Source organism: Sminthopsis crassicaudata, chromosome 4 (assembly GCF_048593235.1).
Source record: "Sminthopsis crassicaudata isolate SCR6 chromosome 4, ASM4859323v1, whole genome shotgun sequence".
In the NCBI taxonomy this organism is placed as follows: Eukaryota; Metazoa; Chordata; class Mammalia; order Dasyuromorphia; family Dasyuridae; genus Sminthopsis; species Sminthopsis crassicaudata.
The window spans coordinates 429,753,300-429,771,015 of NC_133620.1; the positions used below are offsets into that span (position 1 = coordinate 429,753,300).

Genomic DNA, 17,716 nt, shown 5'->3' on the forward strand with positions numbered 1-17,716 from the left:
CAGGTCTGGCCACGGAAATAGAGTGACTCGGTGAACTCCAGCTGCACGTACCCGAAGCACAAAGTTACAGATCAGAGTTCATGCTAAGTTATTGAAGGGCAGGGACTTTGCATTCCCCTCGCTGTGGCCCAGCTGACACATAGTAGGTACTCAACAAATGCTTATTGATTTATAATCCTTCTGCTGCAAGAGTTCTTAACCTTTCTGGTGCACAGAATCCCAAAGCGTGTGGGTTTGTCAGTGAAATGTTTTTAAATGAATAAAACACATAAAAGAAAATGGGTTACAGTAGGATATCAGTGCTTTGTTTACTGTTACCAAAAGTTCTGAGGTTAAGACCCTCTGATCCAGCGCAAGCCCCCATTTTGCAGATGAGAACACTGACACCCAAGGTGACTTGCCAAGTTTTGCCCCACAGATGCCGACCCACATCAGTGGGGGGAATTTCCTCCCCTAAAGTTCTTTGTACCAATTAAATCCTAAGTCTGATTTAAAAAAGAAATCACGCCACAGTTAGTGCAACCGAAAGGCTTTATTTCAGACAACTTGGAAATTTATATCTGTAGCGACCTGTTCAAGGCCGAAGATGCTGCGAGTTTACATCTTGTTACAGGAGGCGGCGGACCCCCTAGGCGGAGTAGGCGAAGCCCACCCGGTTGTTGGCCATGTCATAGACAGAGTAGTACTCCTTGAGGAAGACGTCCCCCAGAATCCACAGGGGCTGCCCGTTGGGGGAGGGCAGGTAGGTGGCCTCGATCCCGAGCCGGCAGTAGCCGTTGTTCTGAGCAGTGACAAGAGGGACGCGTTAAGGGCCCGCAGCCCCCGAGCACCTCCTCCGCCCCTCCCCCATGTCCCCCACGAGTCTGGGCACAGAGAGGCCCCCCCCCCGCCCAGCCCAGGAGGGCACTCACATTGAAGACGTAGGCGGAGGCAGGCAGAGGGAACTGGGACCCGTTGATGACAAAAGTGATGGTGGGCAGGTCCTGGAGGTAGTTGCAGTTGACCACAAACTACAGAAGGAATGAGCAGAGCAGACGGGCCTTGGAGCCGGGGAGGGACCACCCGCCACCGTCCCCTTTGTCTCTGCCTCTGCCTCTGTCTCTCCTCATGTTTAGAGTCGGTTTAGATGCCCGTGTGGTCCGGACCACTCCTCCCCTGGACATTTTACATTTGAGGAGCCCGGCTCCACTGCTCTACGTTACCATCTCCTGGCAGCCCTCAGCAGCAGCTGCTGCCCCTCCAGGGATGCTCCAGAGCAGGCCCATTCCCCAGGGAAGGCTCCCCTCTGCTCGGGCCCCTCTCGTCCTCCTGCGCCCCAGCCCTGCCGCCCCCTGCGCCGAGCTCAGCTCCTCCCAGCCTCTGCGGGGCCCCGGCCGTGGTCACTCACGTCGCCGTTCTGAGCCTGCTGGGCTCCTGTGGCTTGCAGGAAGGCATTCATGTACTGCTGAGGAACAGCCAGGAGGAAGGTGCCCGTGTCCACGATGGCCTGGCAGCCTTGGGAGCACCAGCCAGTGGCCTGGTTACCAATGGCAAACCTGCAGGGGGAGCCGGAGTCAGGGCCGCCCGACTCCTCGGCCGGAAGCCGAGCCAGGCCCCTCCCCCCGTGGGTCCCCAAAATGGCAGCACACACCCACAACCTGCACAAAACTGATGTAAGCTAAGCTCCGAGCGAGCAAGCACGGGAAACAAGCGCCATCGCCTTCGAAGGAGGGAGAAGTCCTCACGGGCCAACATGGCGGGGGCAAGCCCCGAACACCCTGGAGTCCTTCAGGGGGCCTTCCGTCGTCCCCGTGACAGAGGAGAAAATGGCCCCTCACCCAGCCGGGCTTCCACCCCCAGGAACTGGCATCCCCCAGCCCCCCCCCAGTCTGCCGAGACCAGAGGGCGGAAGGGGCGGCCCTGGACGGATCTTTGGGGCGACTTACTCCTCGATGCCGATCTGCCAGTACACCTCCTGAGTGACGGGGGCCCAGCTGATCCGGCCAGAGTAGAGCTGGGGGTCCACCCCGCCCAGGATGAGCTCCCCTCCGTACTGCTGAGTGGGTTGGCTGGGGACAGAGAAAGCCATGTAGGTTTATGGGCCCTGGGCCAGGGTCAGAGTTAGGCTGGTCAGTGGGGGGTAAAGCAAAGAATCATTGCTCAGGAAAGAAGAAACAGAAAGAAAAGGAGGGCAGACTGTGGAGAGTGGCCAAGGCTAAGGCTCCGGTGTTTGGGGCTGGACCTGGTGGAAACGCCACCGGTGCCTTCACAGAGCCGTCCTGGCTTCCCCCCTGACCCGGCCGGGGAGTATCCCCCAACCTAGGGGGGCGGGGCCCTTGGGGGAAGTCGAGGCTGAGGGGAGAACACCTGGAGCTCAGTCAGCTTCCAGAGGCTTCTCTTCCCTCAGAGCTCCCTTCAAAAAGCCACAGGCTTTGCAAACCCCAAAACGGAAATCCAAGGGTTCCAGAGATCATTAGTGAAAGTGATTCACCTTACAAAAGTTACAAAATATGATTTCCAAAAATTCAATTTATGCACAATTTGTGTAATAATGACATTTATATAGTGCTTTGAGATTACAAAATGCTTCACATGTAATTTTATTGGATCCTCACAAATCTCTGGGAGAGAGGGGCTCTCACAACCCTCCTTTCACAGGTGAGGAAACAGGCTGCGTGACCTCTGCCCCTGGCCCCAGACACATGACTTCATGTCTGCTGCGAGACAGGGGTAACCCACAGGACCGATTTCAAACTAAGCCCGTCGGGTCAGCTTTTGAGTTAGAATTCCAGAACCCAGTTCAACTCTGACTTGCCCAGAATCTAGGACCCGGCGTGTCTGAACACAGATTGTCCTGATTCCAGGTCCTGCAGTCCGTAGCAGCGAGGCTTCCTGACTGAGACACAGAAGCCCCAGGCCCCCAGCGAGCCCTTACCGGGAGAAGTAGAAGCTGAAGATGGGCTCGGAGAGCTGTCCCTGCTGCAGCATGCTCTGCATCACGGTGGGGGAGTTGCCTACAGCCATTGCGGGGTAAGCCATGCCCAAAATCCCATCAAAGTCGGAATAGTAGAAGGGGTTGGCCGGCTCGCTCTCACTCAGGCCAAACTCCTGGTTACTGACCACGATGTTCTGAACCTGGGGGGGGGGAAAGAGGAAGTGGGTCGGGAGCCCCAGCCCGCAAAGAGCTTCCCCCACTGTGAGCAGAGAAAATGCAAATGGCTAAGCAAGCAAGGCAAGCAAGCAAGGCAAGCAAGCGCTGGTCTAAGAGGAATCAAAGAAAGCTTGAATAAATGGAGGGATTAAAGAAAGCCCAGCTCCGGAAGGGGAGACTAGAAACCCCAACCTCTCCTGGGAAGATGAGAGGCCTTATGGGAGTGGCCCTTTCCAGGGCTCGGCCACAGATGACCATTTATGAGGTGACCACACAGGCTGGTCCCCTCGTACCCGGATCACATGGCGCTACTTCTGACTGTGAGACTATATCAAGTAAAATTAGTTTTAATTAAGACATGATGGAGAGAGCTTTCAGTTTGGAGTCCCAGAATTTCCATTCAAACCCAGGTTTGGCTACTCACAACCTGTGTGGTCTTGGCCAAATCATTTCTGTTCTCCAACCCTCACTTTACCCATAAAATGAGGAGATTGGGCCGGAAAACCCCTAAAATTGCTTTTAGCTCTAAGTGCATGGTCCTATGAGGAATAATTAAAAAAAAAAAAAACAAACAAAAAACCAAAAAATCTAGGGAAGAGAAGATTGGAGGGGGCACTGGAATATCTGACTCCCTTTTGTGTCGGGGATTCGGAAACAGCCCATCAATTCAAAATGGCTGAATAAATGATGGGATGTGAACGTAATTATTGTTGTTCTATAAGAAATAATGAGTGGGATGATTTCAGAAGCGCCTGGAAAAACTTCTATGAACTGATGCTGAGTGAAATGAGCAGAACTGGGGAAACACTGTACACTGCACTTGCATGATGATCACCTGAGAAGAGGGATCATTGCAATAGACTGGGGATGGAAAATGCCGTCCCTCTCCAGAGAGAGACCTATGGAGATTAAATATAGACCGAAGTACACTATTTTGACCTTTTTTGCTTTTTTTTCCCTCATAATTTTTCCATTTTATTCTGATTTTTTTCATTATGCTAATATGCAAATTATGCAATTTATGCTAATCTGTTTAAAAAGGAAAAAAATTGTGCCTTCAAATGGAGACCAGAACCCATTCTGCTCCAGGAGAACTGAGGCCAGTAAGCAGAAAGAAAAATGAGGAAGTAAGAGAGTCGGAGACAAGCCGGGGTACTGGATGAAACACCGACCCTGAAGTCGGGAAAGCAAGAGTTCTACAGCTCGCGACCCCCAAGTACATGTGACCTAAGTGGAGCAAGGGTCATCCGGCTTCGCAGGGACCCAGACCCGTCTAAGACTATAAATTTTCAATTGTCCCATCAGAGTCTCCAAATCTTACGAAATCACAAGATTGTAATGTGGATTCTAGCATCCTATTTTCACCTTTTTTCGTTTTTTTCTTTCTCGTGGTTTTTCCCTTTTGTTTTGATTTTTAAGACATGACTAATATGAAAATGTTCAAAACCGCCTGTGCATGTGTGTAATTTATGTCAAATCGCTTTCCGTCGGGGAGAGGGGAGGAAAAAACTTGAAATTCAGATTCTCATAAAAATGAACACTATACATTAATTGGAAAAAATAAAATACTATTAATTTTTTTTCATTTAAAAAAAATCCGTTCTGGATGCTAAAAGATCTCAACCAGAAGTAATAAATGAGTAAAATAAATAAGAATTAAAAAGTTTCAGATCGTCTCTCCCGACGCTCAGAGACCTCGGTAACAAACCAACTTTGAGAAAACGGCCCGTTGCGGACGCTGCCCAGAATCGGTAAAAATCCATCAAAGGCGATAAAAATCGGGGTGAAAACTCGTCCCGCGTGCTGAAAGGTGTCCGGGAAAACGGACTTTAAAAAATTGTGTCCCGGATGCCGAAAGGTTTCCCAAAAACCACCAAACCCAGGGAAAACTTCCTTCCCGGACGCTGACGGACAGCTCCGGACCAACTTTGTACGAGCCCGCGGGCAGCGGCGCGGCCGCTCCGGAGCTGGCTCCCCTCGGGCAGCGGTGCGGGGAAGCGGACCCCCGCCCCCATCACCCGCCCGCAGCGCCTCGCGCCCTCCTCGCAGCCCCGCCGCGCCCGGGCACGCCGGCGTCCCCGCGATGCCCGTCCCGGACCCCCGCCGCGCGGCCAGGCGAGCGCGTGCGCCGGCGATCCCCAGGGGGCAGCAGCAGGCGCGGCCGGCCGGCCGGCGCGGCGGGAGCGGGGCTACTCACGGTCACGGTGTCGTAGCCCAGCACCACAGTCAGGCTGCCGCTCCCGTAGGACAGCGTGAACGTCTGCCCGCCCGAGCGGAAGGTGGACGACCCGCCGGGGTTGAACCTGTTGTGATTGGCTGTAGAGACACAGCAGAAGGCGTCGGCCCCCCCGGCTGCGCGAGCGCCCCTCTGCGCCCGGCTGCCGGCTCCCCCGACGCCAGGCGCGCAGCGCGCACGTAGTAGGCGCCGACTGCATGCCCAGGCCTGCCGCCGCTTCCCGGAGCAGCCATGCGGTCAGCATTTACTGAGCGCCTACTACATACCAAGCTCTGCCCGTGGGCGTCCTTACCCTGCTTCGGGTACAAGCCGGGTAATCAGCATTTATTAAGCACCTACTACATGTCAAATACTATACTGCTTCCTAAATAAATCGGGCAAACAGCATTTATTAAGCACCTACTACATGCCAAGCACTATATTTGGGCCTCCTTACTGTTTCCTGAATAAGTAGGGAAAACAGTATTTATTAAGTACCTACTACATGCCAAACACTATACATAGGCCTCTTTACTGGTAACTGAGTAAGCTGAGCAAACAGCATTTATTGAGCACTTACTGTATGCCAAGCACTATACATGGGCCTCTCTACAGATAACTGAGTAAGCTGAGCAAACAGTATTTATTAAGCACCTACTACATGCCAAACACTATACATGGGCCTCTTTACTGGTAACTGAGTAAGCTGAGCAAACAGCATTTATTGAGCACTTACTGTATGCCAAGCACTATACATGGGCCTCTCTACAGATAACTGAGTAAGCTGAGCAAACAGTATTTATTAAGCACCTACTACATGCCAAACACTATACATGGGCCTCTTTACTGGTAACTGAGTAAGCTGAGCAAACAGCATTTATTGAGCACTTACTGTATGCCAAGCACTATATATAGGCCTCTCTACAGGTAAGTGAGTAAGCTGAGCAAATAGCATTTATTAAGCACCTATTACATGCCAAGCACTATACATGGGCCTCTACAGGTAACTGAGTAAGCTGAGCAAACAGCATTTATTAAGTACCTACTACATGCTAAACATTATACATGAGCCTCTTTACCATTCCCTGAACAAGCCAGGCGTTTAACATTTATTAAGTGCCTACTATATGCTAAACACTATACCTGGACCTCCTTACCGATTCCTGAACAAGTCAGTGGGTCAATAGGCATTTATTAAGTGCCTGTTGTGTGCAACATTTATCAAGTACCTGCTAAGTACACAACACCATACACATCTTCTCGATGTTCCCCAAAACTAGTCAGTCCTAAGCATTTATGAAGCTCCTGCCACATTAAGCCAGGCACCGACTCAATCATCCGAACGTGGCCTTTTCATAATCTGCTACTAGCAACAGAGCCCCAGCCCTGGAGTCGGAGGACCCGAGTTCAAGTTCGGTCTCAGACACTTAGCACTTGCAAGCATGTCTCACAAAGCGAGAATAATCCAGTCCTCCCCATGCCCTCCTTCCAGTATTTTTGGATCTACTGAGCCTGGCCTTCCTGTTGCTCCCAGAAGAGTCCACTAGTCAACAAGCACTCATTAAGCACCTTCTCTGGGCTTGGCCTTGAGCTTAATCACTCCACTCCTCCATGGGGAAATAGGTTTTCTCAGGCCTGGGGCGCTCCCCCTCCTCCCCTCTGCCCCCTCCCTGCCCTCCTTTCTCCCTCCCTTCCCCCCTCTTCCCTTCCTTCTCTCTTCCCCTCCCCCCCACTTCCCTCCTTGCCCTCCCTTCTCCCTTCCCCTCCCTGCCCCCTCCCCAGCAGGGGGCACTCACAGCAGGCCTGGGACTGGCAGTAGGTGGAGGGCACCCACAGGTTGGAGGAGCCGGTGTCAAAGAGGACCAGGAAGTTCTGAGGGGGAGTGCCGATGCTGATTTCCCCAAAGTAGAAAGACTGCAAAGACACATTTCCTCGAGATCACCTCCTGCCGGAGAGGGGATGTAGCTGCCCCGGGGGGGGGGGGGGGGGGGGGGACCAGCCTGCCGCCTGTGGCTGAAGTTTTTTTCTTTTATTTTAAAGGAAAAAATCAATATAAAGACTGGTTCTCTGGTGGGGGGTGGGATGGAGTGTAGATGAAAAAAAACCAAAGAATCTTTTAAAAAACAACTCTTTGGGGAGTCAGAGTAAAGTGGATAAAGAAACCCACAGGAAAGATTTAAAATGCCGGGTCTTGGGCCACCGTCCAGTTCTGTCTCCTCTAAAGACCCTGCTCTTGGGCCCAGTGAGGACACAGTGTCTGATAAACATTTTAATTAGTTATTGATTATTGATTGATTGATTGGATCCTCCATCACTTCCCTTCCTCCCTCAGTCAGCAAACATTTAGTGTTTACCATGGGCCAGACATTGTGCTAAACTCTAGGGTTTTAAAGAAAGGTAAAAAATCATCCCTGACCCCAACGAGCTTCAGCCACGGAGATTTGGGTTGTTTGGCCCAGAAGACTTAGGGGTCAGGCCCAAGAATAAAAGATAAAGAAAATAAAGACAAATGGTCCAACTTCCTTGTCTTCATCTATAAAATGGGGGTTGAAAATAACAAGTGCTGTTGAGGAAAAGCACTGTAGGAATTGAATTATTTTTGTAGATTTTGGAACCTGTTAATTTTCTTTGCACTTCTCTACATACACACCGGCCCCCTAATATGGACTAGAACCTCAGGATCCTAGAATTTGAGAGTTGGAAGGGATCTCTGACACCATGTAATCATCCCATAACCAAAGGGAATGTCCATTCCTGAGGAATGGTCATCTAGCCTCTCTGTGAAGATAACAAAGAGAAGGAACTTCTCCCCGGTGGATACAAACCGTTCCAACCTGTCATGACTCTAATTGTTAAAAAAAAAATTTTTTTTGATTAAAAAATGGTTTTTCTAGTGTTTTGCTTCTATACAACGTCAACCCAAAGCTTCTGCTCTCTGGGGCCAAAAAATCTAGTATTCCCTCTTGCACGTAACACTTTTGAAATATTTGAATGAGTTGTTCTGAACACCCCGCAAGTGCATCTTCATGACAAGTCAGCGTCCTGGAGTGGGGATAGGGGTCTTGGGAGCAATCAGACACAAGGTCAGGGATATCATGATGTTGTACTTCTCTGGGTTTAGGGAGCCGCAGTAGCCTGAACCCTAGGTCTTCGACATAAATTGGCATTGCAGCCCTGGTGCCGGTCCCACCTTCTGCTGGTTTTCAGACTTTTGTTTCACATGCACACCTCATGTTTCTCCATCATCCCTGCAGTTCGGGGATGTCACTGTAGCCCAATGGGGGTCCCTAAGCCAACAAGATGGCGGCCAGAGTTCAGCTACGTGATCATCAGCACACAAAAATACTGTTCTGATTCTGGGAGGGGCTGAAAGGTGGGGCAGGTTTCCTGGATGCTCCTGGGGCCGAGGCAGCACTTACATCCAAGTAGTTAGTGATAGGTTCATAAGCCACAGCATCCTGGTTGGGAAAGTACTTAGCAGCTAGATCAGCTTTCTTGTGGTTCCTTAGAAAATCCTCAAGCACGCCTTTCTCCTCCATCAACTCACGGATGGACTTGCCCTTCCGCAGAATTTGTCTAGGAATAGGTGAACCCAAGACATCAGCAACCCTCCCAAATTAACCTGGGAACCAAAATCATACTAGACATCCACCCAGTTCTCCTAATTCCAACATGGTGAGGGGTTTATTCTTGGTTTATAGAAAATCCCCATTTCATAGGGAGAAAAAACACAAAGACTTTCTTAAGGTCACATATAGCGAGTTAGTAACAAGTCCAAGCTATAATCTAGATCCCGTAATTCCCAATTCAATGCAGTTTTTTCCTTCATGTCGATATTCATCTTTCTGTGTCTCTTTTGCTTCTCTCCCTAGACTTGAAAGGCAAAGATCCCTTTTTTGGTTCATACACACACTGTCCAGAGAAAGACCAAGGACAAATGAGAATGACATTAATAGGACAGGTCACACTGGTCTTTCAGAAAGAACTGGATTTCTAGGCTGCCCCCCTCCTCCAGTTGTTGTTCTCTGGCTCTGAACCAAGCTGAACCCCAATACCCACCTGACAAGGCCCTCTGAGAGCTGCAGACAAAGCAGGGCAAGAATCAGCCACTTCATGGTGCCACTTTTCAGTCACCCACTGAAAGGGCACAGGAGGGACGCTGCAAAGGGTGAGGCAGTGGGCAGGCAAAGTGGTGCTCTCTCTTATAGTCCAGGTTCTCCCCGAACCCCCAGCCTGTGGCCACATGGTCCCCTCAGCTCCGTACAACCCTCACATCCACTAATTCTGTTTATTTTTCCTAATGGCGGGTGTTAAGGCCTTTCATTTCCACCACTTTCGTTTACAAAGCAATTAATGGCTTTGATAATGAAATTAAACAATTAGGATTTGATGTCAATGATAAAGAACTCTTGGTAACAAAGGAAAGTGGCATTTTGCCACCCTAGAGCCGGTGCTTCCAAATTCTAAAGAAGGAAAGAAAAACTTGTTCTCTAAATCTAAAGGACATATATTTTCCTAAGATTTGTACTGTCCTGGTCTTGGCTGCCTTTCCTTGCTCTCCCTTCATGTATATTTTTGAAGTAAACTCTGAAGAGAACTGAATAAGAACAAGCACAAGATAAACAAGAACCAGAAGAAAAAGAGGAAAAGGAAGAAGAGAAAGAGGAGAAAGAAAAAGAGGGGAAGAGGAAAAAGAGAAGTGTGGAAGAAAAAGAGAAAGAAGTAGAGAAAGGAGGAGCAGGAAGAAGAGGAAAAAGAGGAGGAGGAGGAAGAGGAGGAGGAAAATAGAAAAATTGGAATCTTCAATAGCAAATCTCTCCAAAGAAACAAAAGAGAAAACAATAGATTGGGAGTGCAAAAACATAGAAGTGAAGCAAGATCTAGAAGAGAAGCAAAAAACAATAACTATTCAAACAAAAGATCTCAAAACAAAAAGCACAGAGATAACCTAAGGAAAATGTTTTCTTTCTTTTTTTTTATTATAGCTTTTTATTTGCAAGATATATGCATGGGTAATTTTTCAATATTGACATTTGCAAAATCTTTTGTTCCAACTTTTCCCCTCCTCCCCCCCCCTCCCCATGGCAGGTTGACCAATACATGTTAAATATGTTAAAATATAAATTAAATACAATATACGTATACATGTCCATATAATTATTTTGCTGCACAAGAAAAATCAGACTTAGAAATAAGAACATGTCTTCTTTCAGAAGACAAAAATAGTGAATACCATAATGCAAGAGAACTGTACATAAATTATATGGAAATATGGAAAACAAAATATCAAATTTAAAGAATTCATAGATTATTTATAGGAGGAAAAAACCTCAAGGCTGCAAACTCCAAGACACATAGTAGTTCAATTTAATAATTCAATTTATAAATAAGTTCTATAAGTAATCAAGAGAAAAGTGTTTAAATGCAAAGTAAAGGAAAGTCAAATAACAAAACTATTCTGCAACCACCAAAAGACAGACATGAAATATGTTCCAAAGATAAATGAAACTCAGTCTGTAACTCAGGGTAACCTACTTTCCCAATATAAACTTAATCACAATGAAAAAAGAAGAATGTTCAATAATAAAGAAATGTTTGAAATATTCTTAGAAAGAAAACCAGATATACTGTAACCCATATAAAATGTATGGGATTGCCTGTCATCTGGGGAAGGAGTAGAGGGAGGGAGGGGAAAATCTAGAAAAATGAATACAAGGAATAATATTATAAAAAAATTACTCATGCATACATACTGTCAAAAATAAATTATAATTATAAAATTAATTTTAAAAAAGAGATAAAAAAAGAAAGAAAACCAGAACTGAAGAGATTATTTGTTTCTCAAATACCCCAGATGATAGAAATATAGGAGGTATGAATAAATGCAGTCATCAAGGACATCAATAGCAACAAAATGACAATGTTCAGTCATTTTCAGTCATGTCTGACTTGTCAAAAATTATATAGAATGTTATATAGATTGGGTCTCTAGAAGGGGGACAGGGAGGAACATTTGAGATAATGTACAATTAAAAATGTAAAAATCAGAAGACATCAATAACAACTTATTTAAAATCATAATAAAATCAAAAGATGAATGGCAGCTAGAAATTATATAGAGAAAGCATGGCTTCATCAAGAAAAGCTCATGGCTTTTATTTCATTTTTATTTATCTATTTATGTATTTTATTTAACAGTATTGTTAACTTACACTTGGAGAAAAATTGATATAGTTTATCTGATTTTAGCAACACTTTCGACCAATTATGGTATTCTTGTGGAGAAGACAGAGGGGTATGACTTGTTGAAAAAGCAAATCAGATGATTCAGATCTAGTTGGGATGGCTAGATTTAAAAGTTGTTTATAATCCAATACCAACAGGGTACATCTCTAGTGAGGTGATCAGTTCTTTGTCCTGTGCCGTTTATCATTTTTATCAAGTGCTCCAGTCCAGAGCTTGGGATGTTGAGTTATGGTTAAATTAAGAATAACAAGAGTCTTACTTGAAAAATAACACTCTCATGGCCTTGTTCTGTATAATTCTGGTTAGAAAAAAGGAAGAAACACCATCTATTGGAGAAGAATTGAATGAGAACAGCTGGCTGGCTATCCATACTAATATAAGAACTAAATGTTTAGAGAGCAGCAAAACAAAAGTGGAATTAAATTTAATACCACAAGCCTTTAGACAAGTAAGAAAATTGGAATCAGGTTGCAAAGGACTTTAAATACGCAAATGAGAATCCCAAAGTGAGTTTTTATTCTAATAAAAATTGTGATTTCCCTGATTAAGACCAGAGGGGCACTTCAGTAACTTTGCATTCAAGAAGATCTGAGTTCAAATCCAACCAAGATGCTGCGTCCTAGGCAAGTCACTTAATCCTGTTAGTCTCAGTTTCCTCATCTGTAAAATGAGAATAATAACAGTACCTACCTCTGAGGATCAAATGATATAATAATTGTAAATAGATTAACACGGTGCCTGGCACATCGTAAGCAATGAGAATATTAAAATCAATTCTTATTGATCCTCTTACAAGAAATTGATTTTTGTCCTGTGACTGCTTTTTGTCTCTGAATTTAACTCAGAGATTTGGCTGGGCTATAATGGATTACATTTAAAAATCCAGATTTCCTTCTAATTACTGATCTAATCTTGCCTCAAGAAAATTAACAGACTTTGGAAGAGTTGTGAACACTCCTGAAAGTTTATGGTGTGACAAATGTGGAAATATATTTAGAGGAATTACACACGTTTAACCAATATTGAATTACTTGTTCTCTGGGGGAGGAAGGGAGGAAAATTTGGAACGCAAGCTTTTGCAAGGGTGAATGGTGAAAACTATCTTTGCATGCATTTTGCAAAATAAAAAGCTTTATAAAAAAAATACCTAAAAAAAAAAAAAGAAAAAGGAAAGTTATTACAAAAGAGGAAAAATAAAGTCAAAATTCCTCATAAAAAAGAGAAAAAAAGAAAGTTTATGGTGGCAGTGGTAGAATAGAGATAGTGGGTCTCGCCCCCTTAAGCCTCCTGCAAAATCTCTTTCATTTTGAGTGCTCCTTGCTGAGGTTTTTGTTTTTTTGTTTTTTTTTACCTGAAAGGAGCAGTTTCTTCTTGAGGACTATAGGTGGAGATCTGGTTCTCCCCTTCATTTTACAGTTCTAACTCCAAATAAAGTAAATATCCTTATTGGGAGAAAATGCAGCTTTTTATGTCTGTATCTATTTAGAGTGCCTTTTTTGTTCAGTGTGATAATATGGTTTTCTGTGTATTTTATTTCATTAGAGGTTGCACACATAAGATTTGTAAGTAATTAGTTGTATAGAGAAATAGAAAGATTAAGTTAAAAGTTCAGATCTGTTCTTCACATTGGGCCTCTAATAGAATGCATTTTATGAGGGAAGAGTTCTCAAAGATGAGAAATAGATAAACAACTTGAACCTGCTTCCTATAGCCCCAACAATGTTACACTGTCTTCCAGAATTTAGTGGTACTTGGGGCCCTAAATGGTCTAGAGTTGGTGATTTATATATAGGAGGATTCCAAATTTCTGTGTCTGAGAGAGCACCATCTTCATTGACCAAACTGAATAAAGCAATGTGTAAGACTATCAGTGACATTTAGTTAAATTGAATCAATAAAAGATCTCTTTGAGCAGAAAAGGTAAAATATCAGGAGAGTGATTATTCAGAAGGCTGGTACCTTTAGCATCACCAGTAAAGAAATATTGGGGAAAACAAACAAACAAATAAATAAATAAAAAGAAATATTGGGCCTACTATCTCTCACACATGTCTGTTTGTGTATCTGCAACTGAATATGGATGTAACTGGTCTGTGTCTTCAAAACAAGTCTCTCCTCATTACATTCTAAGCTTCAGTTAAGTTCTGGGAGTACAAGGGCAAGGACAGATAAGAAATACAGAAATTTTTTCCCTCAGACTGTAGAAAATTTATGACAATGCAAATTAATTAGAACCTGAGTTTATGACTGAAACATAAATTATCTTCGGTAAATCTCCAAATTTTGGTAATGATTTTTAATAAATGCTGCAATAATCTAGCAAATTTTGAGTTAACATTCTTTAGAATGTGCTTTTTAAAAAGTAAGAGCACTCCCCCAATATAACAGATTTATTGTTTTATAGCTCTGAGAAGAAGGTCATTTTGCTGATTAGGGAGCAGCTTATTTGGGGAGTTTTCAGGGAAGTTTCAAAATGAAGGGGAAAAAATAGAAAGTTTCAAAATGAAGGGGAAAAAATTTAGATTGTGCCTCATATTTTAAATACTAACTTTTTTCTAGTTGATTAAAAAGAGAGAAAATATGTAAATCATGTAAATATGTTTTATTAGAAAACCTAATAGGAACTATGCCCAAAAAGCTATCAAACTGTGTATATAATCTTTGATTCAGCAATGTCTCTCCTGGACCTGTATCCTAAAGGGAAAGGGACCCACATGTGCAAAATGTTTGTGGCAGCCCTTTTTTGTAGTGGCAAGGCACTGGAGACTGAGTGGATGCCCATCAATTGGAGAATGGCTGAATAAGTTATGGTATATGAATGTTAGGGCATATTATTGTTCTATAAGACACGATCAGCAGGATGACTTCAGAAAGGCCTGGAGAGACTTACATGAACTGATGCTGAGTGAAATGAGCGGGACCAGGAGATCATTGTACATGGCAACAAGAAGACTATACAATGATCAATTCTGATGGATGTGACTTTTTCCAATAATGAGATGATTGATGCCAGTCCCAATGAGCTTGTGATGAATAGAGCCATCTACACTCAGAGAGAGGACTGTGAATATAAATAATATAAATATTAAGGAAATATTAAGTATCTGAGACCAGAGATTTCAACTCAGGTCCTTCAAAAATGAGAAAGAAAAAACAAACAAGCAAGCAAACATCACAACATAGCATTCTCACTCTTTTGTTGATGTTTGCTTGCTTGTTTGTTTTTTCTTTCTCATTTTTTTTCCTTTTTGATCTGATTTTTCTTGTGCAGCAAGATAATTGTGGAAATATGTGTAGAAGAATTGTACGTTTAACATACGTTGGATTACTTGCCGGTGAGGGGAGGGGGTTGGAGAAGGGAAGAAAAAAAAAAATTTGGAACAAGATTTTACAAAGGTGAATATTGAAAATTATCCATTCAAGGGCAGCTAGATGGCGCAATGAATAGAGCACCAGCTCTGAAGTCAGAAGGACCTGAGTTGAAATCTCTGGTCTCAGATACTTAATATTTCCTAGCTGTGTGACCCTAGGCAAATCACTTAACCCCAATTCTCAGCAAAAACAAAAACTAAAAAATCTATGAATATGTTTTGAAAATTAAAAATCTTTAATAAAAAAAATTTCAACCTAATTGAATAATTTTCACAAATTAAAGAAAAGCAGAAATCAACTTAGAAATTACTTGAATTGGTATATGTTTTGAAATTACAAAGTTTGCTGTACATTATATGAGATTCATATTCATTTTTATAGTTATGTATTTGAATTTTTGAGAACTATTTTGCTTCTTGCCCATCAAAAAGAAGAGATTACTTAAGAAAGCAACTTGAAATGTAAGTAAAATTTTATTGGATTAATGTTTTGTGTTACATTTGTGAATGATGTAACAATTTAATTGTTATTTAAATAGATCAGATCTTATAATCTGTTTAATTTATATAATTACTAAAGAACATTCAAATGAATTTTTTAAAACTAATAACCAAAATTAGTACTAGAGTTGTAAGAAATATATCAAACTCTCCTTCTTGATAATGGAGGGATGGGATAATGGATAATAATTCAGGGAATAATAGAATTGTGAATGCCCTTGACTCAACATTTTAATTGTCATAGGTATATTTATAGTCAATATTCTACCTTGAAAATAAAACAAATCATTGATTTTTAAGAACAATGTATGCTAAAATTACCTTTCTGAGATTTTAAATGTTGAATTAATAAGTATAAAATTCAGGTATGAACTAAATTAAAATGTGCTTTTAAAGGGATTATTAAGGTCGATTAAAACCTTATATCAGGCTGCCATTTTTACATCTTTGGCAGTAGATTTGCTGGAAATAATGGACCCCATAAAATGAAATGCTTGGAATAAATGGCCCTCATTAAAACTATAATACTACATAATGGAAATTATCATTTGGGATTCTGTGTAATACCATTTAGGAGATAGATTTAGGTGTGATCTACTTTATTCTGGCCTCCTTTTAACCAAAATGTGACTCTCCTAATAGGACATTTATGATAAATCATATTTTAATCTACTATTTGGCTTTAAAACAAAGTGGTGGGGAAACCTTTGTTAATTATGTAAAAACAAATTACCTCATTTATTTTCATTCTGTAATGTGTATGAAAATTGTGCCTAATATTGTTTTGACAATTCATTGTATTAATGTTGTTAAAGTGGTAAGTTCTTTTTAAATCTTGATTTGTGTAAGTTATAGATTTAATTGCTAAAAGGATGGTACAAATTGCTCAAAAATTATTAGTGGATAATGATAATGTTTCTATTGTGAATTTGATATAACAGGAAATCTCTTCAAGATGGCTTCATTTGTGAAATGAAGTGTTCTAATATCTTACAAACCTTCTAAGTACAGTAAGGAGTCTTTAGCAACAAAGACATATAATATTTAGCCCTGTATATTTGAACTGACCCAACAACAGTAGGTGCAAAGTTAAATCAGTAAAGATAGATGGATAGAAAGATAAATAATTTCCTAATGATTTTTTAATGAGATTCATTGTCTTAAGTGATTTCATTTGTCCTATGTATGTGATCTTTTTGCTAATCGGGCCTTTAATGAAATGTGCTTTATACCAATACTTTTTCCAAGTTATGAAGATTGTGAATTTAAAAGTCAGTTGAAGTAGAATGAATAGTTTTCTATGTAAGGATAATTTGGAAGTGCCTTTGACTAAATTAATATCAGTTGATTAATGTGTTTTCAATTTATAAAATTATAATTATTATCATATTTTCTTGTCTTGGAAATTCTGGGAAAACATAAGAAATGATATGAGAATGGTCATTTTATTTCATTAAAGATTTTAATTGAGGCAGCTAGGTGGCGCAGTGAATAGAGCACCAGCCTTGAATTCAGGAGGACTGGAGTTCGAATTTGGTCTCAGATACTTAACACTTCCTAGCTGTGTGACCCTGGGCAAGTCGCTTAATCCCAGCCAAAAAAAAAAAAAAAAAAAGATTTTAATTCCTTTTTTTTTTTTTTTTGCTTTGGCTATTGTGAAATTATTAGGCTATTAGGGCTTATTGGGCAAGGTCTATAAGGCATTTAATTAGGTATTTTAAAAGGTAAAAATAATAATTGCTTACTATTTTGGGGGAAATAAGAGGATAAAAACCTTAAAAAAAAAATCTTCTTATACCTAATTAAGCCTGCCAATTTCTGATTGAGTGCACAACTTATCAGTCCTGTGAAAGAGTTACTAAATTGGTTTATTTAGGGAACAGGATCCCCCTCCACCATTGCAAATAAGGGGAAATTTTGGGGGGTTATTTATGGTACAGAAGTTATTTATGTGCTGATTTGTGATTATGAAAATGATTAAGTTATGTCTGCAGTGGTCTGTACTAGAGTTACATTTTTAACCAACTTAATCTTAACAGATCTCAATCTTAAAGATTTTGGGGTTTTTTAAGTGATTAATGTACAATACTTTTAAAAGATGACTTTCTGTTAGTCTGAAAATGGATGTCAGCTTTTTCTGAAAGATTCTTTTTTGAATAAATTATCATATATTCACTATCCATGGGGAGGGGTTGAGAAGATAAAAGTTGATTCCATATGATTTTTCTTATTGACTCTATTTACAAGAAATTG

General features: G+C 42.1%; 1 protein-coding gene across 1 annotated transcript; it reads right to left on the bottom strand.

Moving 5' to 3' along the window:
- Positions 1-514: 514 nt before the first annotated feature.
- On the bottom strand, positions 515-9,579 carry LOC141539788 (pepsin B). Its single transcript, XM_074263042.1, has 9 exons — positions 9,405-9,579; positions 8,765-8,921; positions 7,142-7,259; positions 5,328-5,446; positions 2,915-3,114; positions 1,926-2,048; positions 1,388-1,535; positions 912-1,010; positions 515-781 (listed from the first exon to the last, which is right to left on the bottom strand). The coding sequence occupies exons 1-9, from the start codon at positions 9,458-9,460 to the stop codon at positions 629-631; spliced, it is 1,173 nt and encodes a 390-aa protein (XP_074119143.1). The 5' UTR covers positions 9,461-9,579; the 3' UTR covers positions 515-628.
- Positions 9,580-17,716: the final 8,137 nt, after the last annotated feature.